Source organism: Strigops habroptila, chromosome 2, assembly GCF_004027225.2.
Source record: "Strigops habroptila isolate Jane chromosome 2, bStrHab1.2.pri, whole genome shotgun sequence".
In the NCBI taxonomy this organism is placed as follows: Eukaryota; Metazoa; Chordata; class Aves; order Psittaciformes; family Psittacidae; genus Strigops; species Strigops habroptila.
Window position 1 is genome coordinate 31,864,384 of NC_044278.2, and position 18,862 is coordinate 31,883,245.

The 18,862-nt window shown below is 40.9% G+C and overlaps 1 protein-coding gene across 1 annotated transcript in view; it reads left to right on the forward strand.

Annotated features, from left to right (window-relative positions):
• The window catches only part of PCP4 (Purkinje cell protein 4), a 54,517-nt gene extending 50,248 nt beyond the window's left edge, over positions 1–4,269 (forward strand). The window contains exon 3 of the mRNA XM_030476395.1: positions 1,773–4,269. Within this exon, the coding sequence (XP_030332255.1) occupies positions 1,773–1,900 (128 nt within the window). The 3' untranslated portion in view covers positions 1,901–4,269. The remainder of the gene's footprint in view (positions 1–1,772) is intronic.
• Positions 4,270–18,862: the final 14,593 nt, after the last annotated feature.

The following is an 18,862-nucleotide window of genomic DNA, read 5'->3' on the forward strand; positions in this document are numbered from 1 at the left end:
AGCCTTGTGTTATAGTTATTATTTAGGAACTGGTACAGAAATTTCTGTTTCTTTCACAAGCCACTCAAAGTTTCAGTATATAACATGGCTTTAATGGGACAATTCAGTTTTCTCCTTGGCTGTGTCAATAACTTGTGAGCATAAGGAAGTAATTTGAAACCTTCACCTCCTTTTCCCCATGAAAAATAAAGCAGTAATTTTATTTCTGTACTTAAGGTGGTTGTGTTGCTTGAATAGTTAACACAAGCTGTGCATATTCTTGGATTTAATGGCTGTGGAAGTGTGACGTAATGTTGGTACGATTCATTTTCTTCCATAAAGTCTTTGCTTTGATAACCTACCTTTTCATTATACTGCATAATCAAAGTTTTGGTAAGCTTCCAAGCTGTTCTTCCCCTCCAGAGTTTCTCTTTCTTCTTACATTTTCATCTTTCTTCTTAAATGTTCTAAGTAAAATATTCAGTGAACATTTCATTTATGTTAACATAGCTGCATTTATTTCATTATTGTATTTAAAATAAAATCAGTATGAAATATGCCAAAACCTTCCCTTTAAATATTTGCCCAGTTTAGAATGGATTCTGGTTGTGCAAAATAGACACAAAAATAGAGTTCTGAATAAGTAAAGGCAAGAAATACTGCAAGATTCATGTTAAGATCATGGAATGGTGTCTGTGTTTTCTAGTGGGAAGGAGAGAGAGAGTGGGGACAAAGTTTCTTTTCATTTTAATAATACATTGAAAGTATTTCCCTTGATTTTCATTAACAGTATTTGGGGATGAGCATCCCAGAGTTATTAATCTCAAGAATAAAAAGCAAAGTGGTTCAAAATGGGTGAATTCCCACAGCCATTTTAAGCAGAGCTGTCTGCAGACTCCTGGTATGACGTTCACTACAAGAATTATGTAAGTGACTTTAACAAACAGGCTTCTAGAGAAGAGAAACTCAGTGGTATGACAAGGTCAGTGGAGTAAATGCGTGTTCTGACTTTATTAGTCCAGGCAGATTAGGGTTATCTTTGCGATGAGGCAGGACTTCTCCCAGGCCTGCACTTCTAACACAAAGGTGGATGAAGTAAAATTCAGCAAAGTCAGCTGGGTTGTCAATGTGGAGGCTGAATGCAGTTGAATGAAAAGATGAGGACTGCGAATAAAGGAAGACAAAAAGCCAAGGATTGAGGATGAAGGGCTACAACAGAGCCTGGAGAGATGTGAAGGAAGCAGCACAGTGGTGGAGAGATTGGACGTAAATGACTCAAAGGGGTAGAGTGGTACGTGTTGAAAGGAATGAGGCAGGAAACAAGTGAAAGGATGGAAATTTGCCTTAGGAAGTATTATTTCTTCCTCTAATGCAGGAGGATTGATAGGAACAGGGTCTTAATCCCTACTTTAAAATATTTTAAGGTGCCTTTTAGAGTAAATATAAGGATATGAATAACTTCCACCTGGAGAGTAGCACGGGAGGGTCCCTCTGTTATCTCCCCGGGTAGGAGAGGATTGGCTCAGACATCAGGGTCATGCTCAGTGACTGCCGAGCACCATTTGGATGTCACTCCTTGGTGCCTAGCTACCAATGGGCTGTTACAGACTCTGCCATTGGGAGTGTGTTGGAGGATTTGATCAGCCGTGTCCCAAGTTTTTTTCTGAATATGCTCCCTATCATCATGGCTGTGTCTGTGAAGGAGAGAAGGGCAGAGATTTTCACCTGTGCTGGCCAGTGGTAATCACTGTTTGAAAAAACTGTTGATGTTTTCTTTCGTTTTCTTTGAGCAGATGGGCAGAAGAAGGTTCAAGAGGAATTTGACATAGACATGGACGCGCCAGAGACAGAGCGGGCAGCTGTGGCGATACAGTCCCAGTTCAGAAAGTTCCAGAAGAAAAAAGCGGGGTCCCAGTCTTAGTAGCTACCTCACAGCTTAAAAAAAAGTAATCTGAAATGATTTATCAAGAAAATCAGAAATAACACAAAGATGCATGTACAGAAATAATCAATATTTAAACCCCCATTGGCAGATAACAAACCATAAACTTGTGTGTGACTTCATCCCAGATGTTTCACGCCCATTATCCTCTGTAACTCACCACTTTACTTGATGTTGTAATAAAAAGTTAGGGTGAAGTAATTAAAGTGTCTGCCTTCATCTGTCTTTTCATATTACTCCCGCAACCACAGCGTTACAAATGAGCCCAGCCCAGATGCTTGTTTTCCTCTTCACGTAAAGCTTGGAGACATAAACAACACCGTATGTTACAAGGTTTTTGCTGAGGGATGAGAGCGTGCATCTCAGCCCAGCTTACCTCATTTGGAGAATTCCAGCTGCCAGCCAAATGTGACAATGAAATTACTTTCTCGTAATGAGCTGAAAGTAAAAAGTTGCAAGTAGAAGCTGGCATGAGGGGAAAAGGTGTAGGAAGCAGTGAGCAGTCTATTTTTGTCTAGCGATTATGCCAATAAAGTGGCTTAAGTGGGGAAATTGTCCCTGTCCTTCTTCTTTGCATGGTAACGTTCAGAATTACCCAGCTTGGACCACATTGACTGTTATGGAAAAAAGAATTCAGACACAAAATACAAAATCCAATGCCACAAACCTTTGGAAAGGTTGTAGGTTTTTTTAATTTGTAAAAATAGAAACTGACCCTCCAAATGCTGATGCAGCTTTTCACTCTCTACATAATCAAGAACTATTTCTATGCCATCTCTCTGTTTTCATCTTATTTTCCATTTTTGATGAGTAAATCATAACAGACTCCCTATCACCATTTGCACTGTTATGTATTCAACATTATATGAGCCCCTTAATGTATCACTGTATTAGCCCAGTTTCTAATTAACAAAAAGTGTCCACAACAATGTCTTTCTTAAATTGGGAAGCATTTCTATTTTCTCCCTGTTGTAAAACAGGAACAGACCAATTTCAGGCTAGATCTAAGTGAGGATCTTGCCTGGCTTCAGACCTGATCAGGAATTGGCTGCACATATAGTGCATGAGGAAGGTTTAAACAAGTACCTTGTACTCAGAAAAAGGAGCTATTTAGGTTGAGCAGGTGGGACACGTACTACACAGAGATGTATAAAATAAAATCTCATCCTCTTCTTGGCTTCATCAGATTTAGGGGTTCCAGTAGGCATCTTTGTCTCTAGGGAAATCAGAGAGAGAAGCATTTTCTGAAGGACTGGTGTTTGCAGTGGTTCTCCAAGATGGGAGTGTGAGCCTCACCTCCAGGCTGACAGATGCAGGCGTGCTGAGTTGGGGCAGCCTGCCTGCCTTGCCTTTAACTGGGCAGCCTGGAGCTGGGGCTTCTTCAGCTGTGAGAGATGCAGGTATAATTCCCAGGTCTGTCTAGATTGAGTAATTTCTTCCTCTCCCGCCTTCCACAGTAGTATTCTGATCACCAGGGCAAAGGCCATGTGTATCATTAGTGCCCTCATGTAAACAGAAAGCTGCAACCAAGGGGTAGTAATAGAGGGAAGGAAGGATCTCACCCTGGTGGCAGTCACTTCCCATGAGAGCCCACCATAGCAGCAATACTGAAGGTGTAGAGCTGTGAGGGGAACAGGACCAGAGAGGGAAGGCCCTCAGCCTTATGGAGGTGCTGGGCAACAATTTAGTGAGGAGCCAAAACCTGATGGTGGTGATAGGAGCGCTGGGACTGTGCTGGTTAGGAAGAGCCCTTGGAGATGTTGAGCAGAGGAAGCCTTATGGATACTGTGGGTGATGCAGAAAGCCAGTGCAGAGACCTGTGGGTGCTTAATAAGCACGGCAAAACTGGGTGGGAATGGGCAGGGCTCTTTAGACCTTAGTTTGAGGATAAACATCTAAATGCTGCCCAGACCTGCCTTACGCACCTCTGTCTGGGCCAAGTCCCAGTCCTATATATGTGTTACCCACACATCACCTGCAAAGTCAGAATTCTCCAAGCTGCTGCTCAGCGCTTTCCCTCTAAAAGCACATTTTAGCAGCACTGTTTCTGTGCATTTAGGAATTTCACAAATAAACCTCACGGCTGCTGTGCTCCAAGTGTGGTTTGTGGAGGCCATGGATTCCCCACTTGCCTTTCACAGAGACTGCTCACCATATAATAATTACCTTAGCATAATAATTTAAAAATTGTAATGGGTTTGAATTATGTTGGTGCCATTTTGTTTAGATGAACATATATCTGTAATAAAGGACTGCATTTGTGTTCTGCATTATGTCATTTGAAATAGCATGAGCTCTGTAATGGCTACTTAATTGAATAAAAACTATGGGTAAGCACTAGGCTTTTATATTTGATCTGACATTCCTTGGTCTTCAATTTCCTACACAACAGGAATAATCATATGGTTGGGACACAGAGAAAATGATTACATTATTGAAGCACAGCAACAAGCGCTGTTAGTAAATGAATTATCGCTCTCTCAGCAGCAGGGCTGTTCTTTAATGTGACATTCAGAGTGCATCTTTTACACACACAGTCTTAATATACAGTGAATCATAATGAGGAAACAGTGAACTGGCATGGAATTTGGATTAGTTGTGCCTGCCCCTGTCAGACAATTTCCTTTGTATGAAAATGGGTTTGTATCACAGATTCATATTCCTGGGAGAGGAGAGCTTTCTCCCTCTTGAGTTGCTTTTTGTTGATCCTTTGTTCATATCCCAGGTAGCAGGTTTAATTTCCTTCCTTACCACTAACTCATGCTTTTCAAACACCTGTCTGGATGTTGCTGAGGTGAGGAAGAATTTGGTTCAACCAGGAACTTCATTATGATGTGCAAAAGAGGACATTTAAACATTCTAGGTGTTATATGGGTCTTTTAACTTCCAGACACTCACTGAACTCTGTAGTTAACTGCTACTTCTAGCTGGTACCAAGTCATAGAAAGAAACTTTTAAATTAGGTTGATATCTGTGCTGGTAAACCAAAAGTTCCCATAGGTGACATGAAAGATTATTCAGAGCAGTTGATTTTGCAGAGAAAAGGGTTATCACTCCCACCAACATACGCCCCCACCCTCCCCAGACACATCCATATTGCTTCTGCTCCAAATTACTGTCAGATTATCCCAAAAGAGAATAACCTACAGTTGAATAATCAGAACAATTGCCTGAGCCTTAGAAATCCTTTTTTCACATTGTTGACTGGACCCTAAAATAACCTGTAGAAGTAAACAGCAAAGGAGACTATTAAGAGTAAAGAAACACCATCAGAAAATACAAGAATACCCAAATGAGGAAAGCAGCAAAGGATGTGAATTCTGTCAAGTTAAACAGAGTAAGGCAAGCCAATGCTTGCTGAAGGTACAGAATTATAAATGAAACTGACTCCTCAGACTGGTAGCCTACTGAAGAATTGTGAGGATGTGGGGAAGTGGAGGTCTTGCAGAAAGTAGAAATGAATCTTGCATTAATGCTTAGAGCAGGGTCCCACAACACTGGTCTTTTTGCAATACATCAGCCTGAGGAATTCATTGTCAAACTGAAATATCAGTAGAAGACAGTGGAGTAACCTGGCAAAATTAGTAACAGCAGATTGCCAGGACTGGATGAGGTTCACCTATGTATTATAGAGGAGCTCAGATACCCAGTGGCCACCTTGTTCAACCCATTGCTTGTGATGGTCTCAATTCCAGAGGAATAGGTGATGGCAAATCAATAACTTATTTTAGAAAATGCTCTAGGAGTATTCCAAGATTTATAAAGACTGTCTTCATTAGGTAGCTCGAGAGAAACTATGATATGACATCATACAACCATAATACTTTGGTGCCAGCCTGATAGCAGCTGTGATTCACAAATCTGATAGCAGTTGCTGATAGAGTAAATAGGTGGGTAATGGTAACCCAGGTGCATTTGAATTTTGAAGTTTTAACAGGGCTTGCGAATGGCTCTTAGAGAAGTTAAGCGGTCAGGGAACAAATGGTCAGGTCCTCTTGAAGAAAAACAACAAGTTACGGGACAGGAGCCAGAAGGGTTGGAATGGCATGTCCAGTTTTCACAATCACTGGTGGGACTCCAATGGCATCTATGTTGTGCAACGTTATTAAAAATCACCTGAAAAGAGGGATGATGAAACATCAGGTGTCAAATTGTTATATGGGTGCTTTCTACATAAAAATCCCATTCGTTGCTCCTTAGTTTTACAGAAGGGGTCTGTCCCTTTGCATATCCCAGTGACCCTCCCAGGGAGGAGAGAGGAATGCAGATAGCTTCTGGTCATACACGTGAAGGTCAGACGCCCTGTGGAAACAAGAGACATTTCCCTCCCCTGGCTTATTTGCCCTCAGTCACCTGAGCTGAAATACAACACAACTCAGCGCTGCCCCAGGGAAGTGGTGGATTCCCCAACACTGGACACTTTAAAGATTCGCCTGGGCAGGATGGTGGGATGTCTGGTCTAGGTCATGCTTTGCCTAGAAAAGTTGGATTAGATGGTCCTTGAGGTCTTCCAGTCTGGTATTCTATGATTCAATGCTGTGTTTTGAGCCCAAGAAATTGACAGGATTCCCCAGGGGGATCCAGGGTGAGTGCAGCAGGGTCCCAGTGGGATTCCTTATGGCAGAGTGTCCCCATTGGGCTGCTCACTGGAACCAGTGTCAACAGCATCTCTGTCATCTGCTGCACTCCTGGTGCAATGCCTCAGCTTGCAGTCTGCTTGAAGTTGCTCCAAAGCACCCTGGCCAAGTGCAGCAACCCAAATATGTCAGTGAAGACATCTGCCTGAGCACATAGTGGAGGTGGATGGCTGGAAGGGAATCCTCTGAGCAGCAGAGAAGCACAGCTGGGAAGCAAAAGTGCTGCCGAAACTTACTGAGCCATCCAAAGGTGATTTCTCTTCAGCTCAGGTAATTGACTCCTGGCGTCTGAGCTGTTTCAGGGCTCATGCCTCAAAAAAGCAAGGCTCTCTGGCATGTAGCTGGCATGTAAACACTTCCAGGAGGTGTTTATGCAGCCTGGTGAATCCTGTCACCCAGTGCTTCCCAGATGCTTGTCCACTGGATCCTGAGGAAGGGCGCAGGAGAGTGGGGGCATTGTCAGCCACAGTTCCTGTTCCCCTGCCTCAGAAGGCCAGCTGAAGCATGTCATGGTGTCTCCTTCATGAAAAACAAAGCTTGAGGGGTGTGTGGAAGGGCAAAAACATGACACCAAGGTGGTATAACAGCCTGTGTTTGGGACATGGCTGCAGTGCACATCTAACCCTCTGTGGTGGTGCTCTGATGTAGGAGTAACCAGAGGCCTCTGCATCTGAGGGGCATCTTAGGTGCGCTCTACTACCCTCAGTCATTACCTGCCAGCTCCTATTTTAGACCTGGCAGCTGACTGTGGAAACTTCCAAAATAAAGACCCAGCAGTTTGGCTGGGACTTTATTCTGAAAGCCAATGTGGGATAGAGTGCTTAATGTTTCCTTGAGACCCACAGGCTAGCAGATGTCTTGCAGCAAGCAGAAGCTTCCTAAGGTGTCTCCTGACAGTCAGCAGTTTGCTGTGATGCTGCAAGAGATACTCTGTTTCTTACATCATCTCAGTGCCATAATATATGGCGCTGCAGAAATGCCTTTATATCCATTACTTACCACTTACCATTCACCTCATTTTTGACCTGACCTTAAGTCTTTTTGAACGTGGTTATCACAAACCTGAGGTCACTGAACGGGCCTGGGCTGACTGATTATTTACTTGCAAGTAGTATGACGAACCTTGGATTTTAATTCTGGTTTAACCTAAATTAAATATTCTTTGTTTTCCAGTATCAGCTCTACGCACGTATTCAAAGCCTAATGAGAAAAAAAAAAAGAGAAGAGTGTATTATTGGATTAAATTAATATTTAGACATCTATCTCCTGTACATATTTAAATGCAGATATCCTTCCCAGTCTGCAATCAGCAGGCTTGTATTGACCTACATGGTCAAGATAATCTTCAGAGTGAAAAATCTAGGAACTTACCTTACAAAAAGAAGCCATGCCACTTCTAATCCATTAAAGTCTAGTCAGGAATGGGTTATTTAGCTCAACTCTTAGATTGTGGCAGTGCTGGTTTTTCTTTCTTTTTTAATCCCTAAACTCTCCCTGACAGATGGTCTCCTGCCTTTTAGTATCTCTAGTGATGGTGAGGCTAAAACCTTCCTTGGCAGCTTGCTCCGTGGTTGAACTTTTCTTAAAGCTGTAAAGGTTGGTTTGTACTTAACCTAAATCCTCCCTTCTGCCATTCAGATTGATTTGTTCCAGACCAGCTATACCCAGTTTCCCTCATCTTATCTCGTAGATCTCCTTTTCCAACCCCTTTCATCATTTTTTCTTATTCTCCTTTAAACTTTGCCAATTTATCTGTGTGCCTAAAATGAAATGTAGCCATCCAGATGAAACGTAACCAGTGCCAAGCACAGCAGCATAATTATCTTGACTGTTTTACAAGTGAAGATCTCCCTACCACAAATTTACATGGCTTTTGGCATTTTTTGTGACAGCATTATTTTGTTGGCTTAGAGTCAGAACATAATTTTTCCATTAATATGGAGCCTCTGCAGTCTCTCTCTCTAGTCAGTAATTCCCCCTTCTTTTCTACAAGAGACTATATTGGCTTCTTAATTTTATAGTCCCACTGCACCTCTGCAATACCAGGATGATAGAGAAATCCAAATAAATGTCTTTATCTGCAGTTTTTGGCCTCCAAATTGAGCAGGAATTGTATTTGGTTCAGATTTTTTTGTGTGCCTTCCCCTTTCCTATTTCTAAATTATTACAGTCAGGTTTCAAAGATCTCCAAATCAACCTTTTTTTTGAAGCTCGGAAAAGGTTTCAATGATTTTATTCTCAAAAGTTATCTTGCCTTTACTTGTGATGACTAATTACTTGTTAAGAAAAGTCTGAATATCCATACCTAAAAATAGCTCTTGAAATAAGCCGGAGGACTCTTGCCTCTTCTCAGTGCGTTGTGATTTAATGGTCTTCAGAAAGGCCAAGCCGATACTATTACTCACATTCAGTAGTAGTTTCCACCATAAATATTCCCACTGAAGTCTTCAGCACTAATGTGACAGAAGGAGGGTATGTGAGGGGATGATCTCTTGTCCTCATCAAGTATGCAAAGAATAGTTACTTTCTGCACTTAGTTTGCAGCTTTTGGCAATATGATATCACTGTTTTTCTTTAACCATTGTAATTTCTTCTTGGAAACCAAGTCCACATTTAATATAGTGAATGATAAAAAAAAAAAAATAGCCACAAGATGGTGGCAATGATTAATAGCAACAACAACAATAACTACAGCAAGGGGAAAATTGCAAAAGACTGGTGTCTCTCCCAAACACATAAAAATAGTTCAGATCACATACACAAGACACAGTGACACAGTTCTTTGTGTGGCATGGGAATACCTATAATCCTCTTCCTGGTGTGGCCGAGCTCAGTTGTGGTGGTGACAGCAAATTGGCACTTCTCAGCAGCAGGGACCTTGCTGGTCACATCCCTGCTTTGCTCTAACCCTGCGCAGGTTTGCTGCCATCCCACTTTCCCCACTCCTGCACAGGTGATGCACTGCTGCCTGCAAGCCAAACATGGGAAATGTGTCTGGTTCCCACTTTAATATCACATGGAAGTACCTAGGTCCCCTTTGTAGGACTATGTTTTGTTTGTTTTAAACCTCTCATTGTCAGATTAAGACAAAACTCATTTTTGTCCTGCACAGCCTTGAAGTGGGATTTGCTTGCAGGGTAATTTGTTAGCTGATGGAAATGCACATCTGGCTGGACAGCTGACTGGCCTGAACAGGCAAACCTCATTTCCAAAACACCAGACAGCCCCAAAATAAGCATCAGCATTAGACCTTTTAGTTGATAAGCCACAGGTGGTGGAGTCAACACACTCCCCTAAAGCCTGGGGTGGTCCTAGCATTAGGTACTGCTTGTCAGGCCCCAGCAAGTGGGGAAGAGGACAAAGAAGACACACTGGTAGGAGACGGTAGCAGAGCATGGGAGCAGAGGAAAGTGAAGGTGATTGATGTAGTGGAAAGGGAAGGGTTATGGGAAAGGTGAGGGGACATACGTAATGACAGTGCACTGAGGAGGTATAGGGTGTGGGTAGAGAATTACAGCAAGAAGGGTGGGTGGAGGGGGAGCAGTGGCAGGGAAGGGAGGTGATTGCCTGATGCTGAAGAGCTGGAGCATTTCATTTCCCACTCACTCTTCTGCTGATATAATGAAATACTTAGATATTTCCCATTCAGTTATGTAAAACTAAACACTGTAGCGTTGTCTTTAGGGGATACCTGGGCAACATTGCAAGCACTGAGGCATTTCAATGTGTTCAAGTTATGCAAGGCAATTGGCAGGCATTTTGGGATCACAGCTGTGCTGTGTAAACTCTGTCTTAGAGTTCAAAATAAAAATGTCAGTATTTGATCAGTCATCCTGTAGTTTGCCCTCTAGACTTTCCCCTGATATATGGTAACTACAGTCTCTGGAGAACACACGAAACATCTCCTGTGTCTAGGGCTTAAGAAGTGAGTTGGGAGACATCATATTTGGAGAATTTAAAATCACTGTTAAAAGGGAAAGCAATTTTATTCCAGTGGAGTTATTCTGCCATCAATATCGCTCTGACCATAGAGGATTTTTCTTTACAAAGGATAAGTTAAGGCAATCAATCGTTTTTATCTGGTAAATTACAATGGACAAAATACAATTTGGAAGTAGGTAAACACAGAAGTCATTTTCCACCCTGCATTAGCTCACATCTCAATGGATATTAGGCCTGCGTTTATTGAAAGATAGCTTATTGCCTGGGACATTGGGATTTTAATAGAATGGAATACAAACTCCAGTTTATTGACATCTGCTGCATAGCAAAAGGATGAATGATTAGCTTCTCTATTTCTGCTCTTTTTCATATTGCTGTGTGGATGCACACAAGGGAAAGGCATGCATTATGCATCGTATTCTATATACTTTTACACAAAAGAAGTAGTCATTGCATAGTTAAAGAAGCACTGTCCATTAATGTAAGCTTTTCTTGGCATTAGAGTTACCTACATTTATTCTGTTCTTATATATGTACATGAGTTAGTACCCATCATCTGAATTAAAAGTCCATTATCTTAATTCTGTGTTACACATTGAAATTGCAATCCTGCAAGCTTTGTAGTCAATGAGACTTATTTAAATAAGCAATTTTCAATATTATTTATAGTTTATAGCTGCCAAAGCTTTAAGGACTAGCAACAAAGAGCAAAATAACAGAGTAAAAGTAAAAAGAGTAAAGGAAATATAGTGAGAAGGGGAATTCTCTTGATGACATTTTTGCCTGCATAGAAGCAGGCCATTCTCCTCTGAGGAAGCAAACACAAAATGATAAACATTCCTTTTTTATCTCCACAGCATCCATTCAGTGCCAGCGCACAGTCAGAGCTCTGGCTCACACTGGCGATGTGCAGCTGCTACACAGGAAAGCAGGCACTGGAGAACAGCCCTGCCTGCACCAGCATGACTTACGCTTTGTTTCTGCCCTTGAATTTCACTTGCATCACGTACCACCTCACTGTGCAAACAGCCCAGCAGTGTGGAGCAGGGGGCTGGGCTGCACGACTGCAGCGCAAGTGAGGATGTGCTGCAGAAAGGTGAGATAAAACTCTTGGATCTGCTTCCCCACTGCCGGTACTGAAAGTTATCACCTCCAGATTTATCACTCCATGTCTGTCTGAGAGTGTCCTAAAACTCAGCCTCCCCGCAGCCTGCTCTTGCTGGTGGATGCAGGCATGGGTGGGCAACTCACAGGCACCTGTGGTGAGGTGTATTGTGTTCCCACACAACAAGACCTAAGGGATAACAAAAAGGGTCGCAAAGTGTGTGTGTGGGGGGAAGCACTGCTTCATTTAAAAGGATAGTCATCAGACAAACGAAGACATCATCCAGTGCCCTTTGCAATTCACAATGCTGCAGAGCAGCAGCTCGCTCATTGGTTCTGAAATGTCCTTCTCGCTCTCTGCCTTGGAAATAGCTAATAATATGTAGGGGATGGATCTAAGACTTGCAAAACACCACTGAAAAATTATTTGCATCTCAGGAATACAAAATCAGATAGCCGAGGAAGACACATTTACACAGAAAGCTGATTTCTCAGCTGCCGTGGGTGTTTCAGGGAGTGCCTTAGCTATTGTGGCATGAACTGGCACGCACTTGTGTTGCTTTTACGCTGTCCTAGCAACCAAATTTCGCTCCTGACTTTCCTGCTGCTTCTTGCTAAAACATTCCCAGATGAATAGCTTTTCTGTTGATACACTACAGATAAAGCTTGATTGGGTTGCTGGAGTCAACACTATTATTTTTAGACAATAGACTGAGGCCTCTGATGCAAATCAACTTTAAAAGGTTACTTTTGTTTGTGCACTTTAGGCTATGTTATTCCCTTTTCTGAATCCATTTTCACATGCTCTGTCAGCAGCAACATTCTTTAGGTGAGACGATTATCAAGGCCAGTTAATTCCCTTTGCTTGTCTTTTCTCTGACATAAAATAACCTGTTGATTTCCACTGAAAAACATCTTATCTCTTGGCATTTAGGAACACTTGTATTAATGAGCCTAGGAGTGAAGTATTACAAAGGCTACTTTCCAGTCTGATAATTTCTGAAAAAGCAATCAGTTTTGTTCTCTCGCAACAATACCAGTTAAATTAAAACAAAAGCAAGACTTGCCAAGCTTATGTAAAGCTGGATCACACTTCAGACTGTATTTTTATGCCTTCTTAGGTTTTCTGAAGTCCCAGAGGATGAAATTTGCAAAAGCTAGTGCAATTTAAAGTCATTGGCACTTATGCACTTTAATCTCCTGGGTGCTTTTGCAAATCTCTCACAGCCTGTAAAAATGTGCTATACTCAACTGCAGCAATTCCATGATGGATGAGGTTTCTGCCAAGCAGGGAGGTTTAGCAACATCTCTCTTCACAGTGCATCTCACTGTTATTAACAAGCTCTCACCTAAAGCAAAATAAATCTGACTTAATTTGCACCCACTTCCAGTTATTAGCCATCCATTTATAAGCATAGCTGCAATGACATCCGATTGATTGTTTCTTGTTATGTCTGTTGCATCAAAAATAAAAACAAACAAATTCTGTCTCATTACATATCTGCATCTATTAGCAGTTGTGCAAGATTTGGCTGCAATGAGAGTTTTAAGAAAGAACAAGTCTTATGGAACAGGTATTTTTCTCACTACTGTTTGAATTAATCTCAAACCTGCTCTTTTCTTGAGAACTGAGAGCAGTGGTGCCTGTAATTCCTGGCAGGTGCAATAGTATTGCTGAGGTACAACTACTACAGACATCTTTCTGGGCTGCGAGATGAATGTCAGGTGCCTGAATTCATCAGAGGAAGTGTACAGCAGCCTGGTCATCTTCATACCTGGGTTTGTGCTCTTGTGAGCTTCTTGCTGCCATCTCTGCTGTAGTAGAAATGGCTGAACTTGACGAGGGAGCACATCCTTTTCAGCTTCTGCAGTTACATGGGGCATATCTGTTCAGTAGAGTCCAGCTTTAATCTGGAGGAACAAGACCTTTTCTGGTGCAGAAATTCCCTTTTCTGGAGGGCAAACCAAGCCAACTCATTGGCTATTTAGGTCTTGCCGTAGGCTTCAATGGCTGCCGCAAACCACCTTTCAACACATACTTGAAAGTATCCAGCCCCTTTCTCCTATGGAAAGAGATCCTGGTTGAGATAGAGAGGAGTTTATCCCTTTTTCAAGATAGAGTTGATCCAATCCATTACTCCTTCGTTATTTATATAGCATCTACATTCACTACATCAATGCGTATGTTAGAAATGCTAATGTGATACCAGATGTAAGTAGTTAATAGGCTGGAAAGTCATAGTTAATGGAGACTTGGAAACACATCTAATAAATCCCTCAACAACAGAGGCCAGGCCTTAGAGGTGGGCTACTTGCAAACCAGTTTTCGCCAAACTTGGAAAAAAATGAGAAATTAATAAACGATGCTGGAGACATAACTTTTAATGAGGACATGAGGCTGTTAATTGTATAACCTAGGATATTTGTGACTTCCCTTCATAGCAGTTTAGGGTTTTTCATTCTACAGTCAAAAATCTATTGGAAATTGTCAGAAGGAAACTGATAATTTGTACAGACTCTTTTTTCCTCTAACATGAAAAGAAAGAAAAAGAGCTAATTGCTACAGCCTGACACTGGCTTCTCTGATTAACCAGGACCAAATATTTTAGAGAAATCTGTTTCTTGCCTACATACAATCAACCAAGTTAGTTGATCAAAGAGAGATTCTTTCTAAACACCCTGTTCAGCAGAATAACCATATTATTTTCCCATTTAGAGCAATATGAGAGGCTCTGTGTTCAGCTGAAATTTTAGAAAAGTGTACTGCATCTCTGCTACCTACTTTAATAACAGCTGTATTGCTAAAATAAGCAAGTCTCAGTCTCTGTGGTTAAAAGTTCTCTTTTTTTATTATTATAATTATTATTATTATTTAGTTTTATATTTTTATTTTTTTAATAAAAAAAGTGTTTTGTTTTGTTTTTGGGACGTGGTTTCTTGTGTGTGTGTGTGTTTGTTTATTTGGGGGTTTAGTTGGGTTTTTTAGGCATAGTTTCCAGAGTCATGTAGAAAGCACTATTTCTCCTGGAACAAATACGGAGCCACCTTTTAAAACTTTGTTGACATATTGATGGATGATTGTCTTTGTACTTCAGTAATGGAAAAATTTAAGTAGTTGGGATTTTTTCTGGGCCCTGGGCTATAACACTTCTCTTTTCTTTTCAAACTTTTATACCTTACTTTGTGAGTTTAGAGTGAGGAGAAATACAAGGATAGTAAGTTTTTTTAGCTATGGTATTTAACTTCAGACCTTACAGGATTATCTAGTTAAGTTCATTAACTAAACTGTCAGTCAGGGAACAGGTTATTTTCACATCTCTTCTGTTGACAAAAGGTCAATATAAATAGATGCTAGATGTTTCTGGCCAATGCATCCAACTGTTGAATTTAGCTATATATATTGGGGCTATTCAAATTGGGGCTGTTCAGCCTGGAAAAGAAAAAGCTGTGTGGAGATCTCGTAGCAGCCTTCCAGTATCTGAAGGGGGCCTACAGGGATAGAATAGAATCATAGAATCATAGAATGGTTTGGGTTGGGAACAGGTTGCACAAAGAAGTTGTGGATGCCCCATCCCTGGCAGTGTTGAAGGCCGGGTTGGACAGAGCCTTGGGTGACATGGTCTAGTTGAAGGTGTCCCTGCCCATGTTGGGGGGGTTGGAACTAGATGATCTTAAGCTCCCTTCCAACCCAAACCATTCTACGACTGCCCACGTGGGTACAAACACATGCACATTTTAAAAATTCTGGAAGACAAAAGCATTTAGATTCTATATTTTAATGTGTACAAAATCTGCATTTCATGTAAGAGCTTTAATAATTCCTCATGCGCAGGTGTTCAGTTCTTTCAAAAGTGCATGCATGACCTTTAAAAGAAATTACTCTTTGGAGAACCCTCCTGAGTGGGTTATTTCTGCTTTACAAATGAAGCTTAGATCAAGGTCCAGGGGAAACTAATGGGAAATATATTCACCAAGCAGTCATTTTCTCTAATTGAATTCCTGGAGAGGAATAGCTAGAGGAACTGGTGGCTGATCTGTTTGCCTTGGCATTTGGCTAGGGAGAAAAGAGTGACAGAGATCTTTTGTATGAGAGGTACTGTCTTTCTTGGGTGAAAATAAGGGACAGCATGAAAAATCAGCAACCCTTTGGAGAAGCATGTTTCCCTTAGCTTTCCAGGATTTTTTTTTCTTTTTCTGAATTTTCCTTTGGCTGTGACATATAAAATTCAGTTATTATGAACTTCACTTTCTTGTTTAAGATATTATGTAAATTCAGTGTAACTGTAATGCGTATTTATATTTCATAATCATTTCTTGAAAATTCTTTGCATGTGTGAGCGAAGCCTAAGCTTTAAGGGATTTAATATTTAGCATATTTCTGCAATCTGGCAAGGTTGTCTTTCTGCTGATATATTTGAGTTAGGAATTTACACAGCAAATGCCATAACTATTAAGAGTGAGAGAAAGCTAGAATTTTAAAAAATTAAGACGTTTAAAAATAGGAACCTGACCTTATCTAATACAGGATTCCTGATGCCCTCTGCAACATACATACACCCTTCACTTAATATTTCAGTTCCCATCATACATGGTACAAACAAACCTAAATCAATCAGAAGTTTCCACCTTTTGCAAACGTCTACAGTTTTCAAAAAGTCACCTTTTTCCTTCCTTCAGAAAGTGTAGTTCAAAAAGTGATTAAAAATTTTCCTCTCAGAAATCAGAACATGGATTCAGCTATTTGAGAATAAATGTGCAGCAGCGAATTAAATAATTTTACATATTTATTTTAAAGAATAGTTACTGTTATGAAGAAGTAGTCTGTCATCTGTTCTTTGTTGTAATTTAACTTTCAGCTAATGCATGATGTCAAACTTCAGCACATACAGGAGAAGATTGTTCTAATTTTAAGATTGTCATAGATTTTAGCATTAAAAATGCAGCATTCACCCATCTACTTCTTCACCATCTTTAAGAGACTTAAGAATTACAACTTAGCAAATACAAACTAATACTAAAAAGATATTTGTTATATCTGCAGAACATCTTCAGTTTCTTTGTGCTTTCCTGTGCAGAGCTAAGTACTCTGTGCCTCAAAAATTCCCAGCTGTCAAGGCTGACATGAGCAATCTGCTAGCAGAGAGGGAAATATATTGGAAACCTCCTGTCCTATAGACTTTAGAATTAAACTGATGTCTTAGGGGGAACATGTTTGCTGGTTCTGCAGTGTATGAGCTAAATAAGCATTCAGTAATTCTCTTTTCTATTACTTTGAAGGCAGAGTGATTGCTTCAAAAGCCAATTTTAGTGTCACCAGCTGCGTATCATGATATGTTGACCAACTACAGACAGTTTTATGGTAGTATACTACTTACAATTACAAACACTGTAAACGATTCACTTCAATCTTGAAAACTTTTATGCAGATCTGTTCCCCTTTCAACTAGTTGTACACCAGGAGACAAACTTTAGAAATATTTTGGTACTGCTTTAGCTTAACTCATCAATGGCCACAGAAAAACAAGTTCCACTTCCTTTTTCAACACGTCCTTGCTAACTTCTGCAGCTGAAAAAGGAGCTGATATTTTGCTAATAATGCATAAAATGCACTCGCTATCAAGGTCTATCTTTTTAATGTGTGAAAAGTCTTGGAAAACAAACTTTTGTCATTGTTTAATCACTGATGAGAGCAAGCATGGACTATACCACGCTGGATTTTTATGCTACAGCAGACATAATGCCTTCTGTAATCCCACATTTCTAAACAACAAAAATGGTTTTTAAATGCTTCTTACAAGATATGCTAGATCTATAATGATGAAATACTCTGCAGGCTGCCTTGCAATTAGCCCCTATGTTTCAGTACCATGCCAAGAGACTGGAAATGGCTTCAGCTGAAGCTGTACTAAATCTCATGTCTGTTCTCTTCTCTGCCATGCAAAATCATCCACGTACTCATTGCAGAAAGTGTGATGCCTTTTCTTCTTTTTGGAGGTGCAGTTTGCCTTATTGATGGACCATTACTACTTCAGTTACTTTTATAATCACAGTGCATGAAAGAATGTAGTTTGACCAGCTGATATAAATAAATCCTAATTTCAAAATTAAACCATGGTTCTGCTGAATGTTCTGCTTCCCTTGTGTGTTGGACTAACAAATGGCTCCAGATGCTTTGCCACATACAGCTACCATTTATTGCCTGAAAAAAAAAATAATCATGGAATAAACCAATCATCAAACACTAAGCTGCAGTAAAATACCAGAGCAATCCTAGCCTGGCCTGGCAGGATAAAGCTAGGTGTTTAAGTAAACTGCAGTCTTCTGGAACAGAATTAAAATTTTTGTTCTTTGGAGTTGCATTCTCCTGGTGGCTGAAGGCACATTTATATAAATGACATGAAAAACTGAAGACCCTTTGGTGAGGAAGTGTAAACTTTTGTTGATAACGTTTTAGGATTTGCTCTCAAGCAACAACATCATCTGGGGGAAACAAAGCAGCGTGCAGTAGCCAGCTCAGCCACCCAGAAGCTGGTGGCAGGCAGGGAAAGTTCTCACCATTGCTCCCTGGATAGTCCTAGGTCTTTGGCTTTGCTCTTCTATAGCTGGTCTCCCAGTCTTCTGTCAGCTACAGCCTCAGCAGTAGGCAGAGGCCCCAGCACCTTGGTCTCTGTTCTTTGAGGTAGTGGAGCCTGGGTGACATTTTGCTAAGCTCTGGACTGGACTTTTGCTGAGGAGCTCACTGGAAGGGTGATGCCATGGGTTAAAGCCCAGGTCTTGGAATGTAGTATAGGCAAAACTCTTGCAGAAAAACATTTATGGTTGATTTAGCTCCTTACCCTTTGTTCAGATGGCATAGGAATAAAATAAAGGCTGGTCCTTTAAAGCAAGGTGGTATAGTCACTCCATACAGTGCTGGTGGAATGGATTCAGATTTCAAGTGTCTCTTTTAATAATGATTATTTTGAGGATCTTGATGTTTTCCCACCTTGGACAATGTTTTTCTTTCATCAAATATGCCACTCACAGGCAACAGAAAACGATAAACCCCACAACTCCTGTCACCTACTCCCTTCTGCTAGAGCATTTCTTGTCAGAGGCAAGCTTACTCCCTTCTCTTCTGAAATCAAATCCGGGGCAAGAAATCTGCTTCAACTGGAGCAGAAAGCAGCTCCCTTCCTTCATTACCCCAGTTTGGGGCTCCAATACATGATTGCTGAGGCATCACATAGTTTACCTTTTTAAATAATCAAATTTTGAG